The 13,892-nt window shown below is 40.3% G+C and overlaps 1 protein-coding gene across 2 annotated transcripts; it reads left to right on the top strand.

Moving 5' to 3' along the window:
* The first annotated feature begins 8,354 nt into the window (after window positions 1–8,354).
* On the top strand, window positions 8,355–13,201 carry LOC125285608 (progranulin-like). 2 transcript variants are annotated; one of them, XM_048230136.1, is made up of 9 exons: window positions 8,355–8,415; window positions 9,021–9,122; window positions 9,524–9,661; window positions 9,929–10,228; window positions 10,716–10,853; window positions 11,154–11,288; window positions 11,587–11,724; window positions 11,958–12,128; window positions 12,823–13,201. In XM_048230136.1, the coding sequence occupies exons 3-9, from the start codon at window positions 9,524–9,526 to the stop codon at window positions 12,949–12,951; spliced, it is 1,149 nt and encodes a 382-aa protein (XP_048086093.1). In that variant the 5' UTR covers window positions 8,355–8,415; window positions 9,021–9,122; the 3' UTR covers window positions 12,952–13,201. The 2 variants fall into 2 exon arrangements, with proteins under 2 accessions (XP_048086093.1, XP_048086092.1); XM_048230135.1 differs by having other exon boundaries at window positions 8,357–8,415; window positions 11,955–12,128.
* The last annotated feature ends 691 nt before the right edge of the window (window positions 13,202–13,892 follow it).

Below are 13,892 nucleotides of genomic sequence, written 5' to 3' on the forward strand. Positions count from 1 at the left end.
TAAGACTGCTCCTCTAAACAATTCCCAATCTAGCTTAGTCTGTAGGCCTAACTGTTGATTATTAACTGGGGTGATATTAAAACATGAATATGAAAACTGACATGTTTGTATGGTCTTGGTCTCGAGTCCTAAAGGACTCGGTCTCGACTCGGACTTGCTTCCTCAAAGACTCGTCTTGACTCGGACTCGACAGTATTTGAAAACCAAAGGACTTTCAAAGACTCGGTCTTGACTCGGACTCGGCATAGGCGGTCTCGTCCCCATCACTAGCGTACAGACTGTACGAGACCACCCACCCAACAGTTGTGTATGAGAATATGTGGAACTGGTTCACTGATAAGATGGTGATATTGGTAGGGAAGGTTTTGTTGGATTCTCTGGTTTCTCCAAAAAAATGTTGTGTTGTGTATTAGTTCTAATGTCTGTATTGAAGGTGGTCTTAATAAGACTCAACGGTTGGATCAGGATCGGTTATAAGATGATTTATTGTAGATGGTAAAACAATGAATAACAGAACACAGGCTAAATCTTGAACAGTAAAACTGCACAGAGTCTAACAGTCGTGGTTGTTATTAGAAGCGGGCTGCTGAGCGTCCTGAGATGACAGAAGATGTTCCCCAAGTCGCTTCCTCGATCCGTCCCCAAGTCAAAACCTGAGATAAAGCCTGTTATACTAAAACATACAAACGCAAATTATGCCAACGTGGCAGGTACCAACCATTACACAAAACCGACACAGTCGCTGAGGCCTCGGAGATTTCGCTGACCAACATGGCAAATTCTATGTGCTTGTGACATAGACCTTAGCCTCTCAAGAAAAACCTGGTCTATAGCGAAAGGCGCATATGAAGCACAGCTGAAGACGTACTGTCACGAGATGTAAGCAGCAACTCCTCTGCAGGATATATGTCCTTAGTTTTTTTTATTCAGTCATTCGAACAATATTGGGGTAAGTGTTGCTTTTTTCAGGCTATGTTTTCGATGGTAACCCATTGTCAGTCAATAGCAGGGGTGGACAGACAGTAACTAGTACATCTGGTCAGGCTTTTGGTACTAAACACTGTTATATACATTGGTATTGACCTCTCCCTGTTGTGGTTTGGTTTTGAGTTATTCTAGGCCAACGCAGTGCTCTCCCGAAACAACACACACACATGCACAAGCAGAGACAGACACACACACACACCAGCCAACTCATCCCCAACTAGCATGACCTCAAGATGAGGAAGTGACTCTTCCTCTCTCTGAGTCTAACAGTCGTGGTTGTTATTAGAAGCGGGCCGCTGCTGAGCGTCCTGAGATGACAGATGTTCCTCAAGTCGCTTCCTCGATCCGTCCCCAAGTCAAAACCTGAGATAAAGCCTGTTATACTAAAACATACGAACGCAAATTATGCCAACGTGGCAGGTACCAACCATTACACAAAACCGACACAAAAACAACAAGACAGTATCTCATTTGGATCATGTTATGGCTGAGGCCTCGGAGATTTCGCTGACCAACATGGCAAATTCTACGTGCTTGTGACATAGACTTTAGCCTCTTTCATTCTCTCTCTTTCATTTACTCTAAAGAGTGGATGAGAGACAGAGAAAAGGAAGAGGAAGGAGCAGCCCCAGCTGTAACCTCATCAGCCCAAGTCAGCCGACAGGGCAGCACCTGCACCCATCCATGACCACACTGTGAATATTCCAGACCATCTATCACAAGCTAAAAGACAATCAGAAATGAAAGACATTTTTAAACACACACTGAAGCTTAAGAAAGTTTCAGCAGCCTTGAACTAGTCCGTACAGCCTGAAGCTGGGCCGTGCCTTCAAGCAGCATCTGTGGGAGAACCTGTGCTAGAGACAGAGGCCACAGATGGCAGATTGATCACTGTGTCCTACTGCAGCCCTACCTTAAAGTTTTTCTCAGCCGCTTTGGTGCATTCTTCAGATCAGAATTGAATTGAATTCTCAAAACTGCTTGTTCAAACTCCATATCATCTTCTTGTGCAGATCATAAATGCAATTTGCATTGCTTTAAACAAACAGCAAATGCTTAGTACATCCATGCAACTGATTGTAATTGCAAATGTCTGCTGTTTTTTACATTTTCAATTGCTATCGTCATGTTGGTCAAAATATGCTGTACTGGTTCCATGCTGAATATTCCAACCCCATAAAACAAATAGGCCTTATTTCATGGCTTGAGTCATTACATGCAAAATGGTTGAACTAGTTGTCATAACTAGTTCTAGTCATAATCGGTCAGGTATATTTTATGTGAATGTAAATATGCAGCCTGACAGACAGGAATATATAGAAAGATGTACCTCTACAGTAAATCTGGCTTAAGGTGGCACACACACACACTCTAATGTGTAACTTTGTAGCTTTGAAATAGCTAACACAGAACATAGTGCTTCATTGTGCATTTTTTAATAGAAAATACTTATTGACAACATGACAGTTAGCAGTTTAATTATTTTGATCATTTTGACTATCTTGACAGTTTCATTGGCATAAAAACTAAGCAAACTGAGCAAGATACATACAGTACTTTTGCAATTAATCCACTATGTGGTGCAGTTTGCACTAATTGTGTTGAAAAATGCACTAATGTTATGCAAACGTTAATGATGATGATTTGGGAAATGCACCAAAGGGACAGCATAAACTCTAATAAATGTCTCATTTAAAAACAATTAAGATAACATTACCTCTGGTTGAATATGTTGGCTAGACACAACGTGCAATCTGGATGTTCTTGGATGGCGCCATAGTGACCTCAGACAGTCAGGCAACAGCCACTGTCCTCACTGGCCTCTAAAAAAATCATGACAGACGTGTTTATCTATCTATCTTACGTTATCTATCCTGTCTATCTATCTCTCTCTCTCGCTCTCTCTCTGTATATATATTCTTTACAGGAGATATAAGAGTACAGTACATTAGCAAAACGATATCAGATTTATTGGTCACACTTTACTTGGATAGGCCGCCCACAAACTATCTGTAGATGCTCAGATTATCAACAAACTATCTGTTGACATTCCTATTTATGGTTAAGGTTAATTTTAGGGGTTGGATTTGGTTAAGGGGATGTTTAATAATTGTTCAACAACAATTTTACTGTACTGAAATTATTTTTTATCTTTTACATCTCTGTGGGTGGACTATCCAAGTAAAGTAAATACAGTTACTGATTTGTTTTACTTGCAAACAGGGTGTCAGAGGTATTTTCAGGATGTTTTATAGTATCAACTTAGCACACTGACCTATCTTGCCTTACAAAAACAGGAACACACAATATTGCATGTGTGGGATAGTTTCTATGTTGTACAAATAGATGTGCTTAGACCAGATACTGTACATTTTCCCTTCCACTTAATTTAACCCTAGCCCTTAAAGTTTACATTATAACAGAGAATAAGTGCAGAAAATAAGTACGTACTGTTGCTGACCTTTCAGCATTACCACAGCAATGCTAAGAATAATGTTGTAATGTTTTATACTCTCATAAAACCTAGTCTTCATTTAAGTCGATGTACTAGAGCATTTCCACAATTGAGACATGATATTGTTAAGACTTTAGCACTGTTTGCACTGAAAAATAACCTAGAAGCACACTTTCCTTCTGATTTTTATTCAATTTTTTTAATCCAATACATTGACATCTAATAGATATCCTCTAAATGTTCATTTTGTACTCATAACAGTTCTGCTATATTACAGAAAGTGATCTGAATAAAGGGACTTTGGTTTGGGACATTCAGTTACAGTTCAGTTACAGAAATAAAGCCAAGGCCGTCTGAAGTTTTGTAGACATTAGATTATCTCCATAGGCTTTATTTCTGAAATTATACTGTGTACATGTAGTCCATATAATCCATGGGTTACAGAATATTCTGCTGATGAAAGCAAATGCTTGACCTTTTGTCCTGGTAGGCTTCAGTGTCTCAAACATGTGTTCAAAAGTCTATGGAAGTTCAATCTGCCTTTGCTTATGTGGACAGAACACATTCTGCAACCTGCTGACTGATAGGATGTATCGGACCAAAGACAATTTGGGTGCATCATACTTTGTGTTATCCAGTCGTACCATGGTAAGTTGTGGAGTTCCCCAAGGCTCAGTGCTTGGTCTCATGCTCTTCTATTTGTATATGGGTGCAATTAGGTGCTATAATTAGTATGGCATTAACGCCCATTGCTCTGCTGAACTTTGCCTATGAAACCTAATGAAATTGTACTATCTATGGCACATCCATCCATGAGGTCTGTGTGGGACAGATTTGTAAGTCCTGCTCCTGCAATATTCTGTCCCACTCCCGTAAAAATGTGTAATTTTCAGTCCTGTTCCCGCCCACATCTGTAGCATTATATCCCTTACCTGCCCGCTTAAAGCCCACATAAGAAAGCTATGCAGGAGGGATAGGCTATTAAATTCAGAATAATTGAAAATACACATTATGAAGTAACAAATAACATCCGAAGCACATAACTTCGTAGATGCAATGCAACAAGAAAGAGAGTATTTTCAAGAATTAAGTTTTCCACCATATCCTCCTGAGAACCAAGGAAAAAAAAGTGTCCAACAATTTCTTTTTTGTTGTGATTTCCTTTCTATTTAGGATTAAAAAAACATTTACAATTTTTATTTTTTAAAAATTTATTTTTATTTTACATTTTATAGCATGTCCCCTGTGGTGGACAAAAAGACCGTTTTAGTATGAAAAGGTAGCCATGAAAATAGACAAAAATGGACAAATTACAGTATGCTTTTAGTGGTATTAAATTAAGGGTAAACTTAACCAAATATAAGGGAAAAGGTTATTTATACTTCTAGACTACTTTATTTGCCTTTTTGGATAGTTGTATTTCTTTTTTCTGGATTGTTCATTTCATTTTTATGTTTTTCTTTCATCTGCGATAATTCATTTTTTAGTCTTACTCTTCCTCGCTATCTTCTTGAGGCACAGGTTCATAGTCCTCATCTCTGTTTCACTCACTCATCACCTGAGAGCTTCAAATCTGACCCGCCCCCCATTCATCCTATACAAATGATCTCCTAAATTTCCCCCAAAAAAACAAAATATTTTGGCCCTGGTGTCCATTATAATGGACATTCATAAAGTCACTATTATTATTTCAAAATGTAAATAACTTAACTTCTTTCAAAATTAATCATATGATTCCTGACATGTTCATTAACAAGACCATATATTGGCATCATAATGAATGCTTAATAAGAAGACACTATTTGACTTATCTCTCCTCCTTCCATAAAATGTGCTTGTTTTGATGTCAACCATTTTTGAGAACAAGAAAGAGGAGGTTCCCAGCAACCCAGCCAATCACATGATTTATCATTAGAAAGCCCAGGATGTCCTCTTTAAAAGAACACAGGAATATAGGAGGATATATACACTGCCTGGTCAAAAAAAAGGTCACACACTAGTATTTCATTGGACCGCCTTTAGATTTGATTATTGTATGCATTCGATGTGGCATCGTTTCCACAAGCTTCATTTATTTCTGTCCAGGATTGCATTGATCTTGTATTGATGACAGGAGCTTCGGAGTTCGGACCACTGGACAAAGTCTTCTACAGCACATCCCAAAGATTCTCAATGGGGTTAAGGTCTGGACTCTGTGTCTAGTGTTGATGTCTCATGCTACCTGGACCACTCTTTCACAATTTGAGCCCGATGAATCCTGGCATTGTCATCTTGGAATATGCCTGTGCCATCAGGGAAGAAAAAATCCATTAATGGAATAACCTGGTCATTTAGGTAGTCAGCTGACCTCATTCTTTGGGCACATACCTTTGCTGAACCTAGACCTGACCAACTGCAGCAACCCTAGATCATAGCACTGCCCCCACAGGGATGCTCTTATATTTGCTTAGTTAAATCCAGTGGTGACCTTTTTTTTTGGCCAGTCAGTATAAGTTAAATGTGCATGGAGAACAACTTCATTACAATGGTAGAAATGGGTTCTTGAGAGTGCAGTGACACAGACAGGACATAGCATCGCAATGTGTATGTAAAACGCTTGTTTTGGCCAAGAAAAAATATATTCTTGTAGACGTCCAGACGGAGATTAGAAACGGTTCAAAGAATGAAAACAAACAACATTTTTGGATGAACGTAAACGGGAACAAAACCAATTTCACTTGTACGCTATTTTCAATTTTAGAAAACTTTAATAACTGTATTTATCATTCTGATTAACCTTTCTTTGAATATAATTCAAAAGTCCATGGGCTTGGAAAGTCACCTGCCCACGCAGTGTTCCCCAGACCCCTTATAGGATGAAAATAATCAGATTTTATGAATAAGTGTCTCCCCTATATAATAAGCTTGGCCTATTATGAGTTGATAAACATTGTGTGAAATAACAGGCTACCAGAGACACTAGGCCTTGTGTCTTGCAATTGGTAGCACCACGCATAGGTTAGGGTATTACAGGGCAGCAAGGACATTTTCTGTGCCTGAAGTTAGGCTATCAGACATTTTTGAAGATTTAATATTATATAGGCTAATTGTCTACTTTCAAATCTCGCCCCACGTCTGAATTCAGACAGTGTTTTTAACAGTTAGCCTTGATATCTAATGTGCTTGATATAAACTTTAAGGCTGTTGGGCAGAAAAAGAGCCTATAGCCTAGTATTGTGCCACCGGCTATAAAATGAATTTGTAAAGGGCAATGTCAATTTTAAAGGAACGTCATTAACCGTTCTTCTATAATGTTCTAACCGGTTACCATTAAGAGGAATGGCCTTGGAACACTGGAACGGGAACTAAAAAAATAACGTTTTTACTCATAACGAACCGAAATGAAAATCATTGGTTTTCAGTCTGATTTTAAGTTTTGTAATTCTGAATGTAGGCTACCTTTCTTTAGAAAGGCACTAACGTCTGAAATAGCCTACTAGTGGTGCCCTGTCCTTTGTCATGCTTTCAATTTTAGAGCAGCAGGAAACTATAGCACAACTATAATTATTTACACTAACACTACTTTAATCCTTTCTATATTTTTTTATTTTACGCAAATATATAATTTTTGGGAGTGCAGCGAATCATCTGTTTCTCGCACTCCCACAAACACACCTCTTTCATCCCCCCTGTATCCCCACAGAGCCTCAGGGGGATCCCACGGGAGTGCAGACCTCTACCATGTAGAATAGTCAGTCTGCTTTATTGTCAATTTCTTCACATGTCAAGACATACAAAGAGATCGAAATTACGTTTCCCACTATCCCACGGTGGAGACAAGACATTTTACCAATTAGGTCCACAGACAAAACATAACATTCAATTAAACAATATAAAAAGTAAATAAGAAGGCACATACAGTGAAGAAATAAGAGCAGCAAAAAATGGGTTGAAATTGTGCAATTGTGCATACAGTAGACAGTCAATATAATAGTGCAAAAGTCAGGCCAATAAATGGCTGAGCTAGTTCTGTTTGACCTAAGTATGCAAGCGGCATAGTGGTGCAAGTTATGTAAGAGCAGCAGAAGTTGTGTTCAGAAGTGTTTTCAGGACACAGGACAACAACAACAAGTTGCAAAGTGTGCAAGTGTACAAGTGGAGTAGTGCAAGTGGAGTAGTGCAAGGCATTGTGGGTCCAAAAGTCCAGGATGTTATGTGGCTGAGGGTGGAGGGGGGAGAGGGGGAAGAGAGTTCAGCATCCTAACAGCCTGGTGTATGAAGCTGTTGGTGAGTCTGATGGTGCGGGAGCGCAGGCTTCTGTACCTCTTCCCAGAGGGCAGTGGATCAAACAAATTGTGAGCGGGGTGACTTGCATCACTCACAATTGTGGTCGCCTTGCGGGTGAGGTGGGAGGTGTAAATGTCCTTCAGGGAGGGGAGTGAAGCGCCAATAATCCTTCCAGCTGTGTTCACTATGCGCTGCAGGGCTTTCCTGTTGTATTCAGTGCAGCTTCCGCCCCACACCGCGATACAGCTGGAGAGGATGCTCTCAATGGTGCCTCGGTAGAATGTGGTCATGATGGCTGGTGGAGCACTTGCTCGCCTGAGTTTCCGCAGGAAGTACAGGCGGCGCTGAGCTTTCTTCGCCAGTGATGCAGTGTTGGTGGTCCAGGAGAGGTCTTCACTGATGTGCACCCCCAGGAATTTGGTGCTGCTCACTCTCTCCACCACAGCACCGTCGATGGTCAGTGGCAGGTGTTGGATGTGACCTCTCCGGAAGTCAACAACAATCTCCTTGGTCTTGCTGACGTTCAGCAGGAGGTTGTTGTCCCTGCACCACGTGGTCAGAAGGTTGACCTCCATCCTGTATTGAGTCTCGTCGCCCTTGGTGATGAGACCCACCAGAGTTGTGTCGTCAGCAAATTTCAGAATTTCGTGTCAGTGCCACGGAGCGGTAATCATTGAAGCAGGATGGAGCAGTTTTCTTCGGCACAGGTATGATGGTGGCAGCTTTGAAACATGATGGGACGATGGCTTGCTTCAGGGAAGTGTTAAAGATGTCTGTGAAGACATCCTTAAGCTCCTCAGCGCAGTCCTTCAGCGCACGACCTGGGATGTTGTCTGGGCCTGCTGCTTTACGGGTGTTGATAGCAGCAAGTGTCCTCTTCACGCTGTCGGCAGAGAGGCACAGGGGCTGCTCGTATAGATGCTCGAATAGATAATAGATCCATAAACAATGCCCTTATTTATTTTTTTTTGTAAATTGAGTGCATGATTTAGTAAAATAAACTAACACTCTTTACTAAAATGAGTGCACTATTATATATGGGAAACTGACATTTAAACTCCAACCAACATTGTTTAAATGTGCAATTTTGTCTCCTACAGTTCCTTTGGTTGACTGAGAATTGGTTGCACAAATTATTTCCCAAAATGTCTTTTCCATATATTGAAGCATGTTTGGCTCAAAATTCATCAGTCAAATGTTTCCCATTCAACTAAATGTTAAGGTCATTTGTTGTCCTGTAGAAGAACTTAACTTATGCCTACTAATCATTGACGTGGAGTGGAGCTATAACAGCAGTTTCTATTTTACTTAGGGGAAGTTCCGAAGGATATAGTCTGAGGTTGGAGGGCAGGTAGTGCATAACAAGTGTCAAGAAGAGGAGAGTGTACAACACCACGGTCTGGCTGCTGTGAAAGTAAGATGAGTTTTGATGATGCTATTGATGCCGATTAGCTAATGCTATATTTTGCTTGCTTATTTTCTCAAATTCTTTTTCATGTCTTGTGATTTGTCAATTGTCAAGGAAAATTGAATGTCTGTTAGGGATGGCTTTAGTTATCTCTATATATTATTATATTTTATTATTGTCACTCAGATTATCTAGCCATATTAATATCGATTATCTGACCAGAGATGTGTCAGCGATTAGGGCGCAAAGTCTCTTTTTTCCCCATACTGTATATAAACCAGTTGAGGTCATTCATGTATAGAGTGTGCAAACTACAAGACACACTGTAAAACAGTTTGAAGTAATCTTATCTGAATTGCACAGTACAAAAATGGTTTGTGTCATGTAAGGTCTTTGTTTTGATGCAGATGTTGGCCTGTGCTGTGCTGGCATCCCTCTGTGTAGGACTAGTCTCTGCAACAGTCTGCCCAGATGGGGGTCTGTGTCCAGACAGGAACACTTGCTGCCTGACCAAGGGAGGGTATGGCTGTTGCAACAATCCCTTTGTAAGTTGAGGACAGTGACTGGAGCCAGTGAAATGTGGGCAACTTGTGCCAGGCCATCAGAATGATAACGAATGTATTAACAAGTAGATTTTGTGTAAAAGTAGTCTGAATACAAAATAATTTCAAAATTACAACAAACATGAGATGACCATGTATTTCCCTAGATATTGCTCACTGTGCCATCACAGGTGTAATGGGCCTTGGTGTTAAAGGGAAATTATAAGTGTATATTGTGACTGACAACCCTTTTTTAATGATATTTCCCAGGCTGTCTGTTGTTCTGACCAGCTGCACTGCTGCCCAGCTGGCTACCACTGCAGCAGTGCAGCTCAGTCGTGTGTGAAAGACAGCATGCCATGGTACAGACTGGCATGGCTGAAGCACACACCTACCCAAGAACCTGAATCCGCTCTCCTCAAGCTCTCTCTTCCTGAGTCTGACAGCAGAGCCATTCAGGAGACATCAGATGCTGGTGTGGTGAAGTGTGACAACACCTATTTCTGCAGTGATGATACAACATGCTGCATAGGCCGCTCTGGTAAATGGGGCTGCTGTGGACACAAACATGTGAGTGAAAATGTGAAGTGCTTATTCTCATTTGCGATGTATGGTATGTATTACTGAATTTAAGCAGACACTTTTGACACATGACTTGGCAGTGGTTGTAACTCCTCAGGTTAAAAACACTTATATTGATATTTGACATACTTGATATTCATAAAATTACCATTGTAGAAATTCCAGCCAACTGCCACTGCGTGTATTTTAATCAATTAAATCCACATGGCTATTGCCTTCTGTATTTTATGTAAAAAAAACATTATAGTTCATACATAATTCAAGACAGACAGACTGATCGATTGGTGTAATATCAGACAGTCTCTCTGACGCTCTGCTTCAATGTACTCATTATCAATGTTTGTCATAGTGCTAATGTTTCTCACAGCCCTGGAATTTACTTCCCCATCACATCAGGTACTTCAGATCACTTCTTAATCTGAAAACCTATCTCTTTAGGCTAGCATCATCATTATTACGTTTTGTTTATTTTTAGGGTCAGTGCTGTAGGGATGGCATTCACTGCTGTCCATTTGGCTTCTACTGTAACAGAAACTCTACCAAGTGCCTGAAAGGGGATCTGAGCATAGATGCAACTCCCCAGCTGCCAGCTGTCAGATCTGATGATGAACAGGTATACAGAACTCAAACTGTCATGGAGGATTTGAATTGTAAAAAAATAACTTTGCAACATAAAATGCTTGTATTAAAAATGGTATGGAAGGGGCCTGCTCTGATAACTCATAAGCATGAGCCTTACATCTTACGCTCTGCTCTGTCTTTATGGCTGCTGGCCAGTGCCGTGCTCTTCCAACTATTAGCACTGCAACTAATAGCAATACAAAAAAGTTCAGATCATCACCATCACAGAATATCTTCATAGATATTAACCAAGGGACTCAAAACCACTGTCCTCTAACTCTCTGTTTCTCAGTCCAACCACAGAGCCATTCAGCAGAGGCCACCAGCTGTTGATAAACAACATTGTGATGAGGATTATTACTGCAGTGATGGTCAAACATGCTGTTTAAGCCCTATTGGTACATGGACATGCTGCATGTATTCACGTGTGAGTGGAAATGTGAAGCATTTTTCTCATTTGCTATTGATACAGGCTATAACTCTTGCTAAATACACTATTTGTGATATTTTATAATTATTATATAAGAATTATAAATTACTCCTGCCAACTACTGCTGTGTATGCCATTCAATTAATGGAATCCACATAGCAACTGTCTTATTTCTATTATGTAAAACCCCATCAAAATCCATACATAATTGAACATATGGTTTAGCAATATTAGAATGATTGGAAATATAGGCTTATTGATTGATTGATTGATTGATGGATTGATTGATTTTTAGGGCCACTGTTGTAGGGATGGCGCTCACTGCTGTCCAAGTGGCTACATCTGTGACAGCAGCTCTTACAAGTGCCAGAAAGATTATCTGCGCATAGCCGCCTCTCCCCAGCTGCCTGCCCTCAGATTTGATGGCTATGAGGTATTTAAAAAAAAAAAGCTGAAATGGTGTTGGAATATTTGAATTTAAATATATAACTACAATAAATATACAGAACACAAAATGCCCTTTAATATGAAAATGTGGACTGGTTTGATAACTCATAAAAATATGTCTTAAGTATCAGGCTCTGCTAACCATGACCACTAAATAACTAACAGAATAAAATAACCTAATAGCTGTTAACAAACAGATGTTTTTCATACCGCCAGCAGAGAGACTTTGCTGCTCCTGTACCCTGGTACACACTGGAGCTGGCCCCTGGAGATGGCAGCGTGGCCCTGACCACTCAGGTCATACGCTGTGACGGACGTTTCTACTGCCCCGACGGCAACTCCTGCTGCCAGTCACCCACTGGAGAATGGGGTTGCTGCCCGCACCTGCAGGTAAAGCACCCCGAGCACTGTGCTGCCACAGAATGGCCAGGAAACTATAGAGACTTCAGTGATACAGTATTGTGCTGAAACATTATTTCTTAAATGTGCATTCATCCATCTATGTATGCATTTATGGACACATATTTATCCACCTGAATCCATCTACAGTAGTGGTGTCAAACTTATATTAGGCAGTGGGCCGGATTTGTTGGAATGAGACCTCGTGGGGGCCGTCATGCTCAATTTCTTTTCTATGCATTGGTATCAGATTGTTGGTTGATGATATACTATACCCATTTATTAGCAAACAAGTACAAATCATCTACTGACATCATATCCTGCTCTTTCTTTCTTGATACACCCTACTTCCATGTCAGTTTTTTGGCCTTTTCTTTCCTGAGGATGGTTTGTAGTGCTAGGTTTAATCAATTTATCACATAAATTGCTCGTTATAAATTGCTGAAGATAGCTGCATGTGAATATCTTTTCTTTCAAATTTTTCCTTCCTACCCAAAACATCTTGGGGGCCGTATGGGGGCTGCTGGCAGGCCTGATCTGACCTCCGGGCCTTATGTTTGACACCCCTGATCTACAGTGTCTATATGGCTACCTGCCAGCATGGATGTGTACAGTATCTATACGTTTTCCACATATCATATCATTAAGTGCATTGCTAACTCGGTCTTCTCTGTATTACACAAAGGGCCAATGCTGCCTAGATGGTAAGCACTGCTGTGAGTACAAGTGGAAATGTGACCCGACCTCCATGAGCTGTGTGAAGGGAGACACCAACATCCCTTCATCTGCCATGAGGGAGATACAGCTACTGTGATGCAGCAACACTGCTATGGGTCTCATGTGCAGAACTTCACATCAGTGGGATTCATCCATCAGCGCTTAGGATGCACACTGCTCAGTCTTTCATTGCTCACTGTTCAGTGTTAGCTTTTTGATTTCCATATAAAATAATTAAGTCCAGAAATCATAAAATCCTGAAAAGCATCAATAAAAACAGTAAAGTAAACAATAAAGGCAGTATGATCTACACTTGGAAATAAAAATATATATATATTTACACCTGATCAGTGGGAATGTGTTTTTGCATGCTTTTGTTACACCTTAAGGTTCAAAGAATTAAATTTGATGTCAGGCCTACATATTAGGCAATTATCTATACATAATTTGGTATTAGAAAATAAGGACCTAACATTATTATGTAGGCTACTTGTGGTCATAGGCGGATTATGAACTGTTGGGCCCCTGAGCCCAGATGTATTAAGGCCCCCCCACTTATTGTCGTATATGGGGGGGGGGTTGGTTTTTAATTTGTTTGATGTGATTTCCTGTATTCTGGTGCATTTTAGGGATGGCCAATACTAAATTCAATCAGATTCATAGCCTACATCCTGATTTGTTGATATTGATATTGCAATGATTCCATGCAAAGGCTTGGGCTTCAGGGCCCCCTGATCTCTTGGGGGCCTGGGCCCGGTAGGCCCGTGCAGTAATCCATCCCTGCTTGTGGTTTGTATATGTTTATGGTTATTGTTATTTACAAACGGTAAATAACTATAATATTTGTATTTTTGTAGACAATACGCCTTTCCTTTAAAACGTAAACTGTTCATTTAAATGTTAATGGGTGGTTGACATGACATGGCTTTTTTTTGGTTGGTCCAATGTGTCAAAGATGACTATGGTGATATTTGTTCAGAAAATGCTGGTTTATATGAACATACAGAGCATTCATGGGATTAATCTTCCAGTTTTTCA

Source organism: Alosa alosa, chromosome 20 (genome assembly GCF_017589495.1).
Source record: "Alosa alosa isolate M-15738 ecotype Scorff River chromosome 20, AALO_Geno_1.1, whole genome shotgun sequence".
In the NCBI taxonomy this organism is placed as follows: domain Eukaryota; kingdom Metazoa; phylum Chordata; class Actinopteri; order Clupeiformes; family Clupeidae; genus Alosa; species Alosa alosa.